The sequence below is a fragment of the Puntigrus tetrazona genome, chromosome 17 (genome assembly GCF_018831695.1).
Source record: "Puntigrus tetrazona isolate hp1 chromosome 17, ASM1883169v1, whole genome shotgun sequence".
Taxonomy (NCBI): domain Eukaryota; kingdom Metazoa; phylum Chordata; class Actinopteri; order Cypriniformes; family Cyprinidae; genus Puntigrus; species Puntigrus tetrazona.
Genome location: NC_056715.1, coordinates 12,338,414 through 12,354,238, shown reverse-complemented (window position 1 = coordinate 12,354,238; position 15,825 = coordinate 12,338,414). Strand labels below are relative to the sequence as shown.

General features: G+C 42.7%; 2 protein-coding genes and 4 pseudogenes across 4 annotated transcripts; all 6 read right to left on the bottom strand.

Moving 5' to 3' along the window:
• Positions 1-337: 337 nt before the first annotated feature.
• On the bottom strand, positions 338-2,621 carry LOC122362124 (annotated as a pseudogene).
• A 313-nt stretch (positions 2,622-2,934) lies between these two features.
• Positions 2,935-5,581, bottom strand: LOC122361484 (cyclin-dependent kinase 2-interacting protein-like). 3 transcript variants are annotated; one of them, XM_043262256.1, is made up of 6 exons: positions 5,534-5,581; positions 5,152-5,409; positions 4,698-4,830; positions 4,491-4,620; positions 3,353-3,453; positions 2,935-3,257 (listed from the first exon to the last, which is right to left on the bottom strand). In XM_043262256.1, exons 2-5 carry the CDS (start codon positions 5,316-5,318, stop codon positions 3,407-3,409), a joined length of 477 nt encoding a protein of 158 aa, XP_043118191.1. In that variant the 5' UTR covers positions 5,319-5,409; positions 5,534-5,581; the 3' UTR covers positions 2,935-3,257; positions 3,353-3,406. The 3 variants fall into 3 exon arrangements, with proteins under 3 accessions (XP_043118191.1, XP_043118190.1, XP_043118192.1); XM_043262255.1 differs by lacking the exon at positions 5,534-5,581 and having other exon boundaries at positions 5,152-5,527; XM_043262257.1 differs by lacking the exon at positions 5,534-5,581 and having other exon boundaries at positions 4,491-4,602; positions 5,152-5,527.
• Positions 5,582-6,919: 1,338 nt separating this feature from the next.
• LOC122362152 lies at positions 6,920-9,031 on the bottom strand (annotated as a pseudogene).
• Positions 9,032-9,519: 488 nt separating this feature from the next.
• On the bottom strand, positions 9,520-12,186 carry LOC122361559 (annotated as a pseudogene).
• A 1,436-nt stretch (positions 12,187-13,622) lies between these two features.
• Positions 13,623-14,105, bottom strand: LOC122362090 (serine/threonine-protein kinase pim-1-like). Its single transcript, XM_043263369.1, has one exon. The coding sequence runs from the start codon at positions 14,103-14,105 to the stop codon at positions 13,623-13,625; it is 483 nt and encodes a 160-aa protein (XP_043119304.1).
• Positions 14,106-14,132: 27 nt separating this feature from the next.
• LOC122362089 lies at positions 14,133-15,221 on the bottom strand (annotated as a pseudogene).
• Between the last annotated feature and the right edge of the window lie 604 nt (positions 15,222-15,825).

Genomic DNA, 15,825 nt, shown 5'->3' with positions numbered 1-15,825 from the left:
ACACTCATCCCAAAGCGCGAGTAGTTCCATAAGACGCTAAAACCACCGCCTCAAGCCTAGGCGCCAGACGCAACCAAGACTTGCCAGCCCCGCAAGACGCTAAGGCCGGAGGGATGGAAGTTCTAACTTAACTAACTACAACTAAACTAACTATTTACAATATGTACACATCCCCAGGCGAGTAGTTCCGCAAGACGCTAAAACTACCGCCACAAGCCGAGCGCCAGACGCAACCAAGACTTGCCAGCCCCGCAAGACGCAAAGGCTGGAGGGATGGAGGGGTTACTCACGCCAGCCCGCCAGACGCAGGGCTGACCCTCTTTTTCCACGACTCAGAGGAGGACCTGAAACGCAGAACGTGTGAGCATTGACTTTAGCCTATAGACTATAGACTACAGACTATAGCCGTAGCAGGAATAATAAAGGAAGCTGATGTCCATTTTGAGAGAATCAAACCAAACCTACAAAAAGGCAAAGGTTTTAGCTAAGCTTAGACTTAGTACCTTGAACCAGTCATGGAACCGCATCTCCTCTAAATGAACCCTCTGTTCTGGGGTGCTCTTCAGGCAACCTCGAATGAAATGGCAACATTCTGTGCAGAAACGTTGGGAAAACTGTCTGATTATCAGTTCACACCTGCTTTGTAAACTCGGAAAGATGCCTGCAATGTCCATCATTCCATCTTTTATAAAGCCGCTATCCTTCCTCGTCCTGTAATGATTTTTCTCACCATCTGAGATGCCCGGATGGGACCAGGCGTCGACGTCCATGAGGCCGATATCGATGCTGTCCGGGAAAAGGCCAGTGATCATAGCGAACAGCAGCACGCCTAACGACCACACTGTTGCCTCCTTCCCGTGGTACTCGCCTTTCTCAAAGTACTCGGGAGGGCAGTACCTTACCGTCCCTGATGGCAAGGGTTTAGCCCGTGACTGAAATGCCATTTAGTTTTACTCAATGTTAATATCACGATGTGTCACATACCAGAGTAGGTGTTGTAAGAAGAGCTTTTGAGCAGGTCCCCACACCCAAAGTCAATCAATTTGACCTCTAGGGTCTCCGTGTTGACGAGGAGATTTGGCATTTTGATGTCCCGGTGGAACACCCCCCGAGAACAGCAAGCGGCAGCGGCATCAACGATCTGCCGCATGAAATGACGCGCCACCCCCTCGCTAAGGAGTTTCCCGTGGTCCTTCCAGAAGAGGTGCATGTCGACGCAGGGTGAGGGCCGCTCCAGGACCATGATGTACTGCTCTAGTTGGTCCTGCCAGTCCAGCAACTTTATGATGTTGCTTGAGTCGGGGCCTTGATTTGCCATGGCTGTTAGAGCCACCTCTAAGGGTACTGGTCGGGGATGGTCAGGCTAGAAGAAAGACGGTAATCAGTCTAGTGAAATATTTAAAAATATCATAAATGCACAGTGACCGAGACGAGATTAAACAAAGAGCGGAGTGTACTTACGAGGCTGACGTGCGCACGTTCTCCGTCTTTTCTACAAATTTCATAGCCACCTGAAGGCCGTCTTTTGCACCGGGTCCCCTCAAAGACGGAGCCGAATCCTCCCTTGCCCATCTTTTTGCCGACGGCATATTTCCAGCAAATGTGTTCTATTAAAACAGTTTTTGTTTTTTTATTATTTCACAAAGAGGTGTGACAGGCTACAGCTATTCAAACTATTTTAACACGGCTTCCATCGAACTCACCCTCGAGCATCTTGATCTCATTACAGTCCAGCCGTCTCAGCAGGTGTGATCCACTCGCACCTGCTGACGGACTGACTGGACTGTCCTGATCTTGAGGCTCGTTGTCCTTCATCTGCTGGTCCTCGGCACTGAAGCAGACCTCAGGACTACTTGTAGGAGGCTTCTGGTGGTCATCGTCCTCCACAATACAGACAACGTCCTGTACAGAAGCCTGACCTGAAGAGAGGAATATCAACCAAAACAATATCAAATAAATATTGCATACAAATAAAGTGTAAGAAAGGCATTTTTGCGTTTGATATTATTGTGTAACTGATTAAGAGACTCCATGAAAGCGTGCAATTTACCATCAGTGGACGGTCCAGCTTTAGCGTCCTGGTCCACCTCAGCTCGCTCCACCTGCTCATTCCGAGCTCTGGTGGATTTGCGGCGAGAGAAACAACGGAAAAAGGAGGCAAGCCTCTTGAACCTCCTCTTTTTCCTTGTTTTCTGGCCACCTTTCTCCTCCTGCCCGCCTCCTCCCTCAACGACGGCCACAGGCGTCTCGTCAGGCCGAGGATGAAGCTCCGCCTTGTGGTCGCCGGGTGGAACTGGTGGACGGGGATCGACCTCGCGCACACTCGGAACCTCCTTCCTCCACCACCTTTTGTGTCCGAGAAGTTTGCTGTCCCATATTCGCTAAAAACGCTAAAACGCTATCAGCAACTGTAAACACCGTTGTTGATAACAACTCCTTACTCGCTACAAAGAGAAAAAAAAAATTTTTCTCGCCTTATAGTCCCATCCAACGTTCTAAAAACCTCGTAATTGTTTTATGACATCACTCTGAGTTTAGAACAGGAGATTCTAACAAATACCAAGCTACAATAACGAGAAAAGTATCTAATGGTGAATAATCAAAGCATGTACACGTGCATTAAAAAGAAATAATCGCCCGTATTTTTGCCCTGTTGTACGCAATTAATGTTCCTACGGTTCAAAACGTGGAATGATTTATTGCCATTAAAAATACTTCACAATAAGGTTCTTTAGTTAACACTGGTTAACAACGTTAGTAAGCATGATCTACGAATGAACAATTCTACAGCATTTATCAATCTTAGTTCATTTCAGCATTCATACCAATACATTATTAAAAGCACAAGTTGTGCTTGTCAACGTTAGTTAATGTACTGTGAACTAACATGCTAACAGTGTTAAATGTGAAGGAAAGAAAGGACGAAACACAAGCTCGTTACCAATAAAATGGTATTGTTTCGTTCTTTTTATTGTAAACATTTTGCACAAGAAGTTTCACATTTTTATAAACACAGATGATGGTATATTAGCGAGTGCATTTGACACTGTGTGCCGGGTAAAGTTTGACTCATGTGTGGCTGCATGTTGCATATGGCCATGTAGTGGGTCAGTCAGTGTTTGCAGTGTGCTGATGACTGGCGTGTGTGTGCGGTTGATTGTTCTCATAGCTCGATGTCCCCCTGTCCTCTTCAAGGCAGGAAAGATCATACATACGTCTCGCTAAATCATCAGACTGTAAGGCAGCGATGCCATTCCCTAATACAAACCAAAGAGTGTCAACTTCAAGAAAAACAGCATAAAGCATTTATAAATGATCAGATCCATGCTAATCAACAGTAATTAACACTAACCCAGTTCAGATATGACCTCCTCAATGCTCACGCCGTTTCTGTCCATAAGTTCTTTCACTCTGTGCAATCGTGAGCAATATGGGAAATCTGATAAATTGAGTCTGTGGAATAAAAACAGAGTGGCTTAGAATCCATAAACAGTAGAACAGAAAATAATGTTAGAAAATAATGTCAGAATTTACTGTTGCACAAAATGAAAGTCGGGGAGCAATGTCATTTAGACAGTGTAATTTTAGAATTTTATATACCTATATAGTATTTATTCATATTATTTGTCGATTAATTTTTGTGTGTGTGTGATTTTATTTATTTAGTTTTTATTCAGTTTTAGTAATCAAAGTAGTAGTCAGTAATTCTTCTTTTATGGTTTATAGATTTTCAAGTACCATTATTTGAAAAACAAATTTTTAAAAATGGGTTTTAATAGTTTTAGATAATGATAAAAACACTGCATGGACAAAACAACAACAGTTTAAAAAAGTTTAATCAAAGTAGTAGTTAGTAATTCTTGGTCTATGGTTTATAGATTTTCAAGTACCATTTGTCACGCTCTTTGGACTGTTTTGTTGTTGTTTTTGTCATGTGCTCTGTGTGCCCTATCTTCTCTTCCTATTAATTGTATTATTGTCTTCAGCTGTGTCTAGTTAATTTAGTGATTACGTTGTATTTTTAAGTCCTGTGTGTTTTGAGTTCACGCTTGTCCGATCGTCGCGTCCATACGTGGTTTATGTTCTCCTGCCTGCCTGCCTGTTTGTATATATTTATTTTGCCCGTTTAGAGGATTAAATCTGTTTGAGTTTATTTTACTTGTCGTGTGCTCCTTCACGCCAAACCACAACGTGACACCATTATTTAAAAAACGATTTAAAAAAAAAAAATTGGTTTTAAAAGTTTTAGTTAATGACAAAAACACTGCATGGACAAAACAACAACAGTTTACATTACATATATTCTGTCTGTGTTATGGTGTTTTTTCAATTAACTTTACTGCATTCTTTGTAAATTTGTATAAAAACAGTATTATTATAAGTTAGTGGTTTTTTTCTGTTTATACAAAAAGTCAATGTTTTCAATATTTTGAATGTGATTAATGGGTTGACAGCACTATTACCAGAAAACGATCTTTTCTTGCTCTTACCAAACTGTTGAGTGGACCATGTGTGAAAGAGTGGTGCTGCTCTTCCTTTCTCTCCGTACTGAAACGCTTCCAGTTCACAGATTCCACTCTCGGCATGGACCATCTTCTCCATCTTTGACAGTATGTTTGCCTTTGGTGAAATAATTCAGACTGCATAAAAATGTACTAACATTAAGTATTGCTGATGCTCGTTCTGCAAAAAGTCACCATTTTATCCACAACCTCCCGTAACTTCACACATTCTTCCTCCAGCTCTTGGTTGCTCCGTTTCAGATTGTCTGAAAAGTCTCCAGCTGCCAAACTGCTTCCTTCCATCACAACATCAGGCTCAGTATCTGATCTGGGAAAAGACAAGATGGAGAAAACAGCTTACAAAAGAGCAGGTAGACTGCACTTTATTTTACTGTACTTACAGTGTACTTACCTAAGAAAGCACCGTGATACAAGGTAACTACATTGGGTAGGGGTAGGTTTCGTTAGTACCTAGTTATTACCTAATTATGGCAATTACTAAAGTACTGCATAGTATGTACACGAGAAACAGGACTGTAAAACAAAGTGTTACCAGATTGCTTTCTCACAAATTATGAGTATGGCATTAGAATTGTAAGTCACCGACATAAATGATACTATTTATGTTTGAATGGGAGGTAAAACTTACTTTTTGCTTAATCCCAGATTAACGATTTTAGTCGCGGTCGTGGATCCCTCTTCATTTAATCGCTCCCATTTCAGGATGAGATTATGCCAATCTGCGGCGTTGTCCTTTAATTTTCTGGCACTTCCGGTCAAGTTGCCCTTCTTTCCTGGGGTCGTGGGCTCGGACATTGTGCATTTAATAGTGCTCGCTTTAATGTGAACGTGTACGGTGCAAGAACAACATTTAAAGTAAACTGTCGCGATCTTTTCATCCCGTCATCTAAATAAGAACAAATGACATGTTTGCAAATGAACAAATTTATCCTAAAAAGCTGTACAGCTGTACTTTATTCTATCCCTTTAAGTGTTTTAGTTCATCAAAATCATAAACAACACAAACTCACGTGCTCCTTCTTCTCTCTCTCTCTCTCTCTCTCTCTCTCTCTCTCTCCTTCTCTCTCTCCTTCTGCTGTTTTATGCTGATGATTGCAAAGGTTTTTAGTGACACCTACTGGAGCAGGCATGTCATTATAGGTGTCTGAGGGGGCTTCTGGTATCTACTTTGGGATACTTTTTTCTACTTACTGGCGGGTTTTGCTTTGGTTTGTAAACCCAGACTTTGCAGCCATGAGAGTAAAAAGCTTCTTACACTGCTTCGTCTCTCAGGTCATTCACAGCCTTCCCCAGTCTTTTATTTCTCTCAAATCAAAATTTGTATGCGTTCTTAAATGCGCTGTATTACAACAGAACAACTTTTACAAATTTTTATACCGCATTGCACAGTGAGTAATCATTTAAGTCCTGTTAAAATAGTAGCTTGAACTTTGTACCGATTATTTCTGTCATTTAGAGATGTTGTATTTCTAATAAATTCAGACCCAGTTTATGTAAAATAAACTTTATTCAAAGTTACATACAGCCGAGACATTAACACAAGCGAGCTGTGCAAAACCGAATAATTCCTTATAGCAGAATACTAGAAAAGTACAAAACAATGACGGTCCAAAAGCCATTTTTATTGTCTGGACCCGTGTAAAGCCAAATTACATTCAATAAATAAAGGGACAAAAGTTTACCTCTTCTTTGAGTTACCTGGTATAAGTTACCTTCTGAGATCATTATTTAAATGAACATACAGAGTGATAAGTAAATAAACCTTTTCCACATTTTTGATTTTCACATTCTTTTAATATAGAAGTGTTTTAATAAAGAAGCCCTAGCATTAGCGGGAAGCTTTGGGCTTTATTAGTGGTCTTCACTGGGATTTCTGAAGCCGTCCTGGCAGGCCTTCTGGGTCCAAGAGAGTTCTGTGGCTGAGGTCATGATCTCAACCTCTGATGTTTCGTGGCACTGATCTCTGGGACCTGGAGGCCTGTGGCAGCTCTGAGTGACCCCACTGATAAAAATATGATTGGATGGTGTAGTACTTAACTGACTAAAGCTAAAACTATTTACAACACTCATCCCAAAGCGAGTAGTTCCATGAAGACGCTAAAACCACCGCCTCAAGCCTAGGCGCCAGACGCAACTAAGACTTGCCAGCCCCGCAAGACGCTAAGGCCGGAGGGATGGAAGTTCTAACTTAACTAACTACAACTAAACTAACTATTTACAATATGTACACATCCCCAGGCGAGTAGTTCCAAAGACGCTAAAACTACCGCCACAAGCCGAGGCGCCAGACGCAACCAAGACTTGCCAGCCCCGCAAGACGCAAAGGCTGGAGGGATGGAGGGCCACTCACGCCAGCCCGCCAGACGCAGGGCTGACCTCTCTTTCCACGACTCAGAGGAGGACCTGAAACGCAGAACGTGTGAGCATTGACTTTAGCCTATAGACTATAGACTACAGACTATAGCCGTAGCAGGAATAATAAAGGAAGCTGATGTCCATTTTGAGAGAATCAAACCAAACCTACAAAAAGGCAAAGGTTTTAGCTAAGCTTAGACTTAGTACCTTGAACCAGTCATGGAACCGCATCTCCTCTAAATGAACCCTCTGTTCTGGGGTGCTCTTCAGGCAACCTCGAATGAAATGGCAACATTCTGTGCAGAAACGTTGGGAAAACTGTCTGATTATCAGTTCACACCTGCTTTGTAAACTCGGAAAGATGCCTGCAATGTCCATCATTCCATCTTTTATAAAGCCGCTATCCTTCCTCGTCCTGTAATGATTTTTCTCACCATCTGAGATGCCCGGATGGGACCAGGCGTCGACGTCCATGAGGCCGATATCGATGCTGTCCGGGAAAAGGCCAGTGATCATAGCGAACAGCAGCACGCCTAACGACCACACTGTTGCCTCCTTCCCGTGGTACTCGCCTTTCTCAAAGTACTCGGGAGGGCAGTACCTTACCGTCCCTGATGGCAAGGGTTTAGCCCGTGACTGAAATGCCATTTAGTTTTACTCAATGTTAATATCACGATGTGTCACATACCAGAGTAGGTGTTGTAAGAAGAGCTTTTGAGCAGGTCCCCACACCCAAAGTCAATCAATTTGACCTCTAGGGTCTCCGTGTTGACGAGGAGATTTGGCATTTTGATGTCCCGGTGGAACACCCCCCGAGAACAGCAAGCGGCAGCGGCATCAACGATCTGCCGCATGAAATGACGCGCCACCCCCTCGCTAAGGAGTTTCCCGTGGTCCTTCCAGAAGAGGTGCATGTCGACGCAGGGTGAGGGCCGCTCCAGGACCATGATGTACTGCTCTAGTTGGTCCTGCCAGTCCAGCAACTTTATGATGTTGCTTGAGTCGGGCCTTGATTTGCCATGGCTGTTAGAGCCACCTCTAAGGGTACTGGTCGGGGATGGTCAGGCTAGAAGAAAGACGGTAATCAGTCTAGTGAAATATTTAAAAATATCATAAATGCACAGTGACCGAGACGAGAGATAAAACAAAGAGCGGAGTGTACTTACGAGGCTGACGTGGCGCACGCGTTCTCCGTCTTTTCTACAAATTTCATAGCCACCTGAAGGCCGTCTTTGCACCGGGTCCCCTCAAAGACGGAGCCGAATCCTCCCTTGCCCATCTTTTTGCCGACGGCATATTTCCAGCAAATGTGTTCTATTAAAACAGTTTTTGTTTTTTTTATTATTTCACAAAGCGGTGTGACAGGCTACAGCTATTCAAACTATTTTAACACGGCTTCCATCGAACTCACCTCGAGCATCTTGATCTCATTACAGTCCAGCCGTCTCAGCAGGTGTGATCCACTCGCACCTGCTGACGGACTGACTGGACTGTCCTGATCTTGAGGCTCGTTGTCCTTCATCTGCTGGTCCTCGGCACTGAAGCAGACCTCAGGACTACTTGTAGGAGGCTTCTGGTGGTCATCGTCCTCCACAATACAGACAACGTCCTGTACAGAAGCCTGACCTGAAGAGAGGAATATCAACCAAAACAATATCAAATAAATATTGCATACAAATAAAGTGTAAGAAAGGCATTTTTGCGTTTGATATTATTGTGCGTAACTGATTAAGAGACTCCATGAAAGCGTGCAATTTACCATCAGTGGACGGTCCAGCTTTAGCGCCCTGGTCCACCTCAGCTCGCTCCACCTGCTCATTCCGAGCTCTGGTGGATTTGCGGCGAGAGAAACAACGGAAAAAGGAGGCAAGCCTCTTGAACCTCCTCTTTTTCCTTGTTTTCTGGCCACCTTTCTCCTCCTGCCCGCCTCCTCCTCAACGACGGCCACAGGCGTCTCGTCAGGCCGAGGATGAAGCTCCGCCTTGTGGTCGCCGGGTGGAACTGGTGGACGGGGATCGACCTCGCGCACACACTCGGAACCTCCTTCCTCCACCACCTTTTGTGTCCGAGAAGTTTGCTGTCCCATATTCGCTAAAAACGCTAAAACGCTATCAGCAACTGTAAACACCGTTGTTGATAACAACTCCTTACTCGCTACAAAGAGAAAAAAGAATTTCTCGCCTTATAGTCCCATCCAACGTTCTAAAAACCTCGTAATTGTTTTATGACATCACTCTGAGTTTAGAACAGGAGATTCTAACAAATACCAAGCTACAATAACGAGAAAAGTATCTAATGGTGAATAATCAAAGCATGTACACGTGCATTAAAAAGAAATAATCGCCCCGTATTTTTGCCTGTTGTACGCAATTAATGTTCCTACGGTTCAAAACGTGGAATGATTTATTGCCATTAAAAATACTTCACAATAAGGTTCTTTAGTTAACACTGGTTAACAACGTTAGTAAGCATGATCTACGAATGAACAATTCTACAGCATTTATCAATCTTAGTTCATTTCAGCATTCATACCAATACATTATTAAAAGCACAAGTTGTGCTTGTCAACGTTAGTTAATGTACTGTGAACTAACATGCTAACAGTGTTAAATGTGAAGGAAAGAAAGGACGAAACACAAGCTCGTTACCAATAAAATGGTATTGTTTCGTTTCTTTTATTGTAAACATTTTGCACAAGAAGTTTCACATTTTTATAAACACAGATGATGGTATATTAGCGAGTGCATTTGACACTGTGTGCCGGGTAAAGTTTGACTCATGTGTGGCTGCATGTTGCATATGGCCATGTAGTGGGTCAGTCAGTGTTTGCAGTGTGCTGATGACTGGCGTGTGTGTGCGGTTGATTGTTCTCATAGCTCGATGTCCCCCTGTCCTCTTCAAGGCAGGAAAGATCATACATACGCCTCGCTAAATCATCAGACTGTAAGGCAGCGATGCCATTCCCTAATACAAACCAAAGAGTGTCAACTTCAAGAAAAACAGCATAAAGCATTTATAAATGATCAGATCCATGCTAATCAACAGTAATTAACACTAACCCAGTTCAGATATGACCTCCTCAATGCTCACGCCGCTTCTGTCCATAAGTTCTTTCACTCTGTGCAATCGTGAGCAATATGGGAAATCTGATAAATTGAGTCTGTGGAATAAAAACAGAGTGGCTTAGAATCCATAAACAGTAGAACAGAAAATAATGTTAGAAAATAATGTCAGAATTTACTGTTGCACAAAATGAAAGTCGGGGAGCAATGTCATTTAGACAGTGTAATTTTAGAATTTTATATACCTATATAGTATTTATTCATATTATTTGTCGATTAATTTTTGTGTGTGTGTGTGATTTTATTTATTTAGTTTTTATTCAGTTTTAGTAATCAAAGTAGTAGTCAGTAATTCTTCTTTTATGGTTTATAGATTTTCAAGTACCATTATTTGAAAAACAAATTTTTAAAAATGGGTTTTAATAGTTTTAGATAATGATAAAAACACTGCATGGACAAAACAACAACAGTTTAAAAAAGTTTAATCAAAGTAGTAGTTAGTAATTCTTGGTCTATGGTTTATAGATTTTCAAGTACCATTTGTCACGTCTTTGGACTGTTTTGTTGTTGTTTTTGTCATGTGCTCTGTGTGCCCTATCTTCTCTTCCTATTAATTGTATTATTGTCTTCAGCTGTGTCTAGTTAATTTAGTGATTACGTTGTATTTTTAAGTCCTGTGTGTTTTGAGTTCACGCTTGTCCGATCGTCGCGTCCATACGTGGTTTATGTTCTGCCCTGCCTGCCTGTTTGTATATATTTATTTTGCCCGCTTAGAGGATTAAATCTGTTTGAGTTTATTTTACTTGTCGTGTGCTCCTTCACGCCAAACCACAACGTGACACCATTATTTAAAAACGATTTAAAAAAAAAAATTGGTTTTAAAAGTTTTAGTTAATGACAAAAACACTGCATGGACAAAACAACAACAGTTTACATTACATATATTCTGTCTGTGTTATGGTGTTTTTTCAATTAACTTTTACTGCATTCTTTGTAAATTTGTATAAAAACAGTATTATTATAAGTTAGTGGTTTTTTCTGTTTATACAAAAAGTCAATGTTTTCAATATTTTGAATGTGATTAATGGGTTGACAGCACTATTACCAGAAAACGATCTTTTCTTGCTCTTACCAAACTGTTGAGTGGACCATGTGTGAAAGAGTGGTGCTGCTCTTCCTTTCTCTCCGTACTGAAACGCTTCCAGTTCACAGATTCCACTCTCGCATGGACCATCTTCTCCATCTTTGACAGTATGTTTGCCTTTGGTGAAATAATTCAGACTGCATAAAAATGTACTAACATTAAGTATTGCTGATGCTCGTTCTGCAAAAAGTCACCATTTTATCCACAACCTCCCGTAACTTCACACATTCTTCCTCCAGCTCTTGGTTGCTCCGTTTCAGATTGTCTGAAAAGTCTCCAGCTGCCAAACTGCTTCCTTCCATCACAACATCAGGCTCAGTATCTGATCTGGGAAAAGACAAGATGGAGAAAACAGCTTACAAAAGAGCAGGTAGACTGCACTTTATTTTACTGTACTTACAGTGTACTTACCTAAGAAAGCACCGGTGATACAAGGTAACTACATTGGGTAGGGGTAGGTTTCGGTTAGTACCTAGTTATTACCTAATTATGGCAATTACTAAAGTACTGCATAGTATGTACACGAGAAACAGGACTGTAAAACAAAGTGTTACCAGATTGCTTTCTCACAAATTATGAGTATGGCATTAGAATTGTAAGTCACCGACATAAATGATACTATTTATGTTTGAATGGGAGGTAAAACTTACTTTTTGCTTAATCCCAGATTAACGATTTTAGTCGCGGTCGTGGATCCTCTTCATTTAATCGCTCCCATTTCAGGATGAGATTATGCCAATCTGCGGCGTTGTCCTTTAATTTTCTGGCACTTCCGGTCAAGTTGCCCTTCTTTCCTGGGGTCGTGGGCTCGGACATTGTGCATTTAATAGTGCTCGCTTTAATGTGAACGTGTACGGTGCAAGAACAACATTTAAAGTAAACTGTCGCGATCTTTTCATCCCGTCATCTAAATAAGAACAAATGACATGTTTGCAAATGAACAAATTTATCCTAAAAAGCTGTACAGCTGTACTTTTATTCTATCCCTTTAAGTGTTTTAGTTCATCAAAATCATAAACAACACAAACTCACGTGCTCCTTCTACTCTCTCTCTCTCTCTCTCTCTCTCTCTCTCTCTCTCTCCTTCTGCTGTTTTATGCTGATGATTGCAAAGGTTTTTAGTGACACCTACTGGAGCAGGCATGTCATTATAGGTGTCTGAGGGGGCTTCTGGTATCTACTTTGGGATACTTTTTTCTACTTACTGGCGGGTTTTGCTTTGGTTTGTAAACCCAGACTTTGCAGCCATGAGAGTAAAAAGCTTCTTACACTGCTTCGTCTCTCAGGTCATTCACAGCCTTCCCCAGTCTTTTATTTCTCTCAAATCAAAATTTGTATGCGTTCTTAAATGCGCTGTATTACAACAGAACAACTTTTTACAAATTTTTATACCGCATTGCACAGTGAGTAATCATTTAAGTCCTGTTAAAATAGTAGCTTGAACTTTGTACCGATTATTTCTGTCATTTAGAGATGTTGTATTTCTAATAAATTCAGACCCAGTTTATGTAAAATAAACTTTATTCAAAGTTACATACAGCCGAGACATTAACACAAGCGAGCTGTGCAAACCGAATAATTCCTTATAGCAGAATACTAGAAAAGTACAAAACAATGACGGTCCAAAAGCCATTTTTATTGTCTGGACCCCGTGTAAAGCCAAATTACATTCAATAAATAAAGGGACAAAAAGTTTACCTCTTCTTTGAGTTACCTGGTATAAGTTACCTTCTGAGATCATTATTTAAATGAACATACAGAGTGATAAGTAAATAAACCTTTTCCACATTTTTGATTTTCACATTCTTTTAATATAGAAGTGTTTTAATAAAGAAGCCCTAGCATTAGCGGGAAGCTTTGGGCTTTATTAGTGGTCTTCACTGGGATTTCTGAAGCCGTCCTGGCAGGCCTTCTGGGTCCAAGAGAGTTCTGTGGCTGAGGTCATGATCTCAACCTCTGATGTTTCGGTGGCACTGATCTCTGGGACCTGGAGGCCTGTGGCAGCTCTGAGTGACCCCACTGATAAAAATATGATTGGATGGTGTAGTACTTAACTGACTAAAGCTAAAACTATTTACAACACTCATCCCAAAGCGAGTAGTTCCATGAGACGCTAAAACCACCGCCTCAAGCCTAGGCGCCAGACGCAACCAAGACTTGCCAGCCCGCAAAGACGCTAAGGCCGGAGGGATGGAAGTTCTAACTTAACTAACTACAACTAAACTAACTATTTACAATATGTACACATCCCCAGGCGAGTAGTTCCGCAAGACGCTAAAACTACCGCCACAAGCCGAGGCGCCAGACGCAACCAAGACTTGCCAGCCCCGCAAGACGCAAAGGCTGGAGGGATGGAGGGGCCACTCACGTCAGCCCGCCAGACGCAGGGCTGACCCTCTTTTCCACGACTCAGAGGAGGACCTGAAACGCAGAACGTGTGAGCATTGACTTTAGCCTATAGACTATAGACTACAGACTATAGCCGTAGCAGGAATAATAAAGGAAGCTGATGTCCATTTTGAGAGAATCAAACCAAACCTACAAAAAGGCAAAGGTTTTAGCTAAGCTTAGACTTAGTACCTTGAACCAGTCATGGAACCGCATCTCCTCTAAATGAACCCTCTGTTCTGGGGTGCTCTTCAGGCAACCTCGAATGAAATGGCAACATTCTGTGCAGAAACGTTGGGAAAACTGTCTGATTATCAGTTCACACCTGCTTTGTAAACTCGGAAAGATGCCTGCAATGTCCATCATTCCATCTTTTATAAAGCCGCTATCCTTCCTCGTCCTGTAATGATTTTTCTCACCATCTGAGATGCCCGGATGGGACCAGGCGTCGACGTCCATGAGGCCGATATCGATGCTGTCCGGGAAAAGGCCAGTGATCATAGCGAACAGCAGCACGCCTAACGACCACACTGTTGCCTCCTTCCCGTGGTACTCGCCTTTCTCAAAGTACTCGGGAGGGCAGTACCTTACCGTCCCTGATGGCAAGGGTTTAGCCCGTGACTGAAATGCCATTTAGTTTTACTCAATGTTAATATCACGATGTGTCACATACCAGAGTAGGTGTTGTAAGAAGAGCTTTTGAGCAGGTCCCCACACCCAAAGTCAATCAATTTGACCTCTAGGGTCTCCGTGTTGACGAGGAGATTTGGCATTTTGATGTCCCGGTGGAACACCCCCCGAGAACAGCAAGCAAGCGGCAGCGGCATCAACGATCTGCCGCATGAAATGACGCGCCACCCCCTCGCTAAGGAGTTTCCCGTGGTCCTTCCAGAAGAGGTGCATGTCGACGCAGGGTGAGGGCCGCTCCAGGACCATGATGTACTGCTCTAGTTGGTCCTGCCAGTCCAGCAACTTTATGATGTTGCTTGAGTCGGGGCCTTGATTTGCCATGGCTGTTAGAGCCACCTCTAAGGGTACTGGTCGGGGATGGTCAGGCTAGAAGAAAGACGGTAATCAGTCTAGTGAAATATTTAAAAATATCATAAATGCACAGTGACCGAGACGAGATTAAACAAAGAGCGGAGTGTACTTACGAGGCTGACGTAGCGCACGTTCTCCGTCTTTTCTACAAATTTCATAGCCACCTGAAGGCCGTCTTTGCACCGGGTCCCCTCAAAGACGGAGCCGAATCCTCCCTTGCCCATCTTTTTGCCGACGGCATATTTCCAGCAAATGTGTTCTATTAAAACAGTTTTTGTTTTTTTATTATTTCACAAAGCGGTGTGACAGGCTACAGCTATTCAAACTATTTTAACACGGCTTCCATCGAACTCACCCTCGAGCATCTTGATCTCATTACAGTCCAGCCGTCTCAGCAGGTGTGATCCACTCGCACCTGCTGACGGACTGACTGGACTGTCCTGATCTTGAGGCTCGTTGTCCTTCATCTGCTGGTCCTCGGCACTGAAGCAGACCTCAGGACTACTTGTAGGAGGCTTCTGGTGGTCATCGTCCTCCACAATACAGACAACGTCCTGTACAGAAGCCTGACCTGAAGAGAGGAATATCAACCAAAACAATATCAAATAAATATTGCATACAAATAAAGTGTAAGAAAGGCATTTTTGCGTTTGATATTATTGTGCGTAACTGATTAAGAGACTCCATGAAAGCGTGCAATTTACCATCAGTGGACGGTCCAGCTTTAGCGCCCTGGTCCACCTCAGCTCGCCTCCACCTGCTCATTCCGAGCTCTGGTGGATTTGCGGCGAGAGAAACAACGGAAAAAGGAGGCAAGCCTCTTGAACCTCCTCTTTTTCCTTGTTTTCTGGCCACCTTTCTCCTCCTGCCCGCCTCCTCCTCAACGACGCGGCCACAGGCGTCTCGTCAGGCCGAGGATGAAGCTCCGCCTTGTGGTCGCCGGGTGGAACTGGTGGACGGGGATCGACCTCGCGCACACACTCGGAACCTCCTTCCTCCTCCACCACCTTTTGTGTCCGAGAAGTTTGCTGTCCCATATTCGCTAAAAACGCTAAAACGCTATCAGCAACTGTAAACACCGTTGTTGATAACAACTCCTTACTCGCTACAAAGAGAAAAAAAAGAATTTCTCGCCTTATAGTCCCATCCAACGTTCTAAAAACCTCGTAATTGTTTTATGACATCACTCTGAGTTTAGAACAGGAGATTCTAACAAATACCAAGCTACAATAACGAGAAAAGTATCTAATGGTGAATAATCAAAGCATGTACACGTGCATTAAAAGAAATAATCGCCCCGTATTTTTGCCTG

What these genes read in the sequence shown, in the direction of transcription:
- LOC122361484 (XM_043262256.1), bottom strand. Translation starts at nt 5,318, where the DNA reads ATGTCCGAGCCCACGACCCCAGGAAAGAAGGGCAACTTGACCGGAAGT. An exon ending in AATCTGGGATTAAGCAAAAA is followed by an intron (nt 4,831 to 5,151) that starts GTAAGTTTTACC and finishes GTCTTTTCCCAG; the next exon opens with ATCAGATACTGAGCCTGATG. An exon ending in GGGAGGTTGTGGATAAAATG is followed by an intron (nt 4,621 to 4,697) that starts GTGACTTTTTGC and finishes ATTTCACCAAAG; the next exon opens with GCAAACATACTGTCAAAGAT.
- LOC122362090 (XM_043263369.1), bottom strand. Translation starts at nt 14,105, where the DNA reads ATGGCATTTCAGTCACGGGCTAAACCCTTGCCATCAGGGACGGTAAGG.